Source organism: Aplysia californica, unplaced genomic scaffold (assembly GCF_000002075.1).
Source record: "Aplysia californica isolate F4 #8 unplaced genomic scaffold, AplCal3.0 scaffold00305, whole genome shotgun sequence".
In the NCBI taxonomy this organism is placed as follows: domain Eukaryota; kingdom Metazoa; phylum Mollusca; class Gastropoda; order Aplysiida; family Aplysiidae; genus Aplysia; species Aplysia californica.
In genome coordinates this window covers 853,247-854,628 of record NW_004797575.1, presented here as the reverse complement: position 1 = coordinate 854,628, position 1,382 = coordinate 853,247, and the positions used below count along the sequence as shown (strand labels likewise).

General features: G+C 40.6%; 1 protein-coding gene across 1 annotated transcript in view; it reads left to right on the top strand.

The window, feature by feature from the left end:
* Positions 1–1,382, top strand: part of LOC101846008 (activating signal cointegrator 1 complex subunit 3) — a 9,830-nt gene that overhangs the window by 946 nt on the left and 7,502 nt on the right. The window contains exons 2-3 of the mRNA XM_013084619.2: positions 198–253; positions 1,146–1,321. Coding sequence (XP_012940073.2) covers positions 198–253; positions 1,146–1,321 — 232 coding nt within the window. The remainder of the gene's footprint in view (positions 1–197; positions 254–1,145; positions 1,322–1,382) is intronic.

Here is a 1,382-nt window from a genome sequence, read left to right as displayed (position 1 = left end):
TTATTTATTTTATTATTTATCCTGTTATTTATTCTATTAGATCTATTTATTCTACTATTCATTCTATTATTTATTCTGTTATTCATTCTACTATTTAGTCTGTCATTTATTCTATTATTTATTCTGTTATTTATTCTATTATGTTATTATATTCTATTGTTTTTCAAAATTATTTCTTGTATTTTTCTGTTCCCCAGAATGCGGCCGAGTATGCTGAGCTGCCCGTCAGACACAACGAGGACCAGCTCAACGCGTGAGTACTCCCGACATTTGACTTAAGTACTCAATGTACCGGTACTCTGAATTTTGAATCCTTTTTCAACACGTTTGGGTCGTCTCAGAGTCAGACCCTCACAAACTGCTGTTTAGTTGTGCGAGATTTTCTTTCCCCATCCAAAGAGAGCTGAAATGATTTCGGTCTATGGAATGCTTTCATGAAAATAATGAGTTGAGCATTGTACCATCATTTTATTTAGGTCAAGAACTCCAGCTGAAACGAGGAGACGCTGTAGCCTTTTATTTTGTGGCCTTTAAAAGAAATGATAGCAATAGCGATATCCCTGTGAACTTTTTTTTTTTCTCTCTGGATGTTATGGGTGTAGCTTTTGCATTATTGAGACAAGAAATTATTTTAGTCAAAGTATGGAGAGTATGACCCAGGATTATCTGCCCGATGTTGCCATATGACATATTAAGTCTATTTGCTCTTACTGTTTTTCTTCTCCATCTTCCGTTTTTTCTTCTTGTTCTTCCTCTTTTTTTTCTCCTCCTCCTCCTTCCTCCTCCTCCTCCTCCTCCTCCATTTTATTCTTTACACTTTGCGGTCACTTGGCACAATAATGTGACTGTGAAAATTATCCGTTCCGGTCACTTGGGGCAGTTCTGCGCCAGGCCCGAGAAGTCTGCTGCAGTCACTCTCCTGGCTGGGTTACCAGATGGGGTATTTTGTACTGCTGGCTGTGTGACTGCAAAGTGTTAAGCATAGAGCTGGCCGTTATAACTTTTAAAGTAATTAGTTTGATGTTTCTAATGACTTTTTTGAATTGTAAGCCTAAACTAGGCAATGGTGTAGATGTCACTGTCATAAAACTCGCTCGTTCTATAACCAAACCCTAATAAAAAAATAAAAAAAACATGTCCCACAGCGACTTGGCGAGCCAGGTTCCCCTGGAGGTGAGTCAGTCGTCGCTAGACTCGGCCCACACCAAGACCCACCTGTTGCTGCAGTGCTACATGAGTCAGCTGACCCTGCCATCCTCTGACTACCTGACCGACACAAAGTCTGTGCTGGATCAGGCCCTCAGGATACTACAGGTGAGAAGCTTTGTATGTGTGTGTGTGTGTGTGTGTGTGCGTGTGTGTGCGTGTGTGTGTGTGTGTGT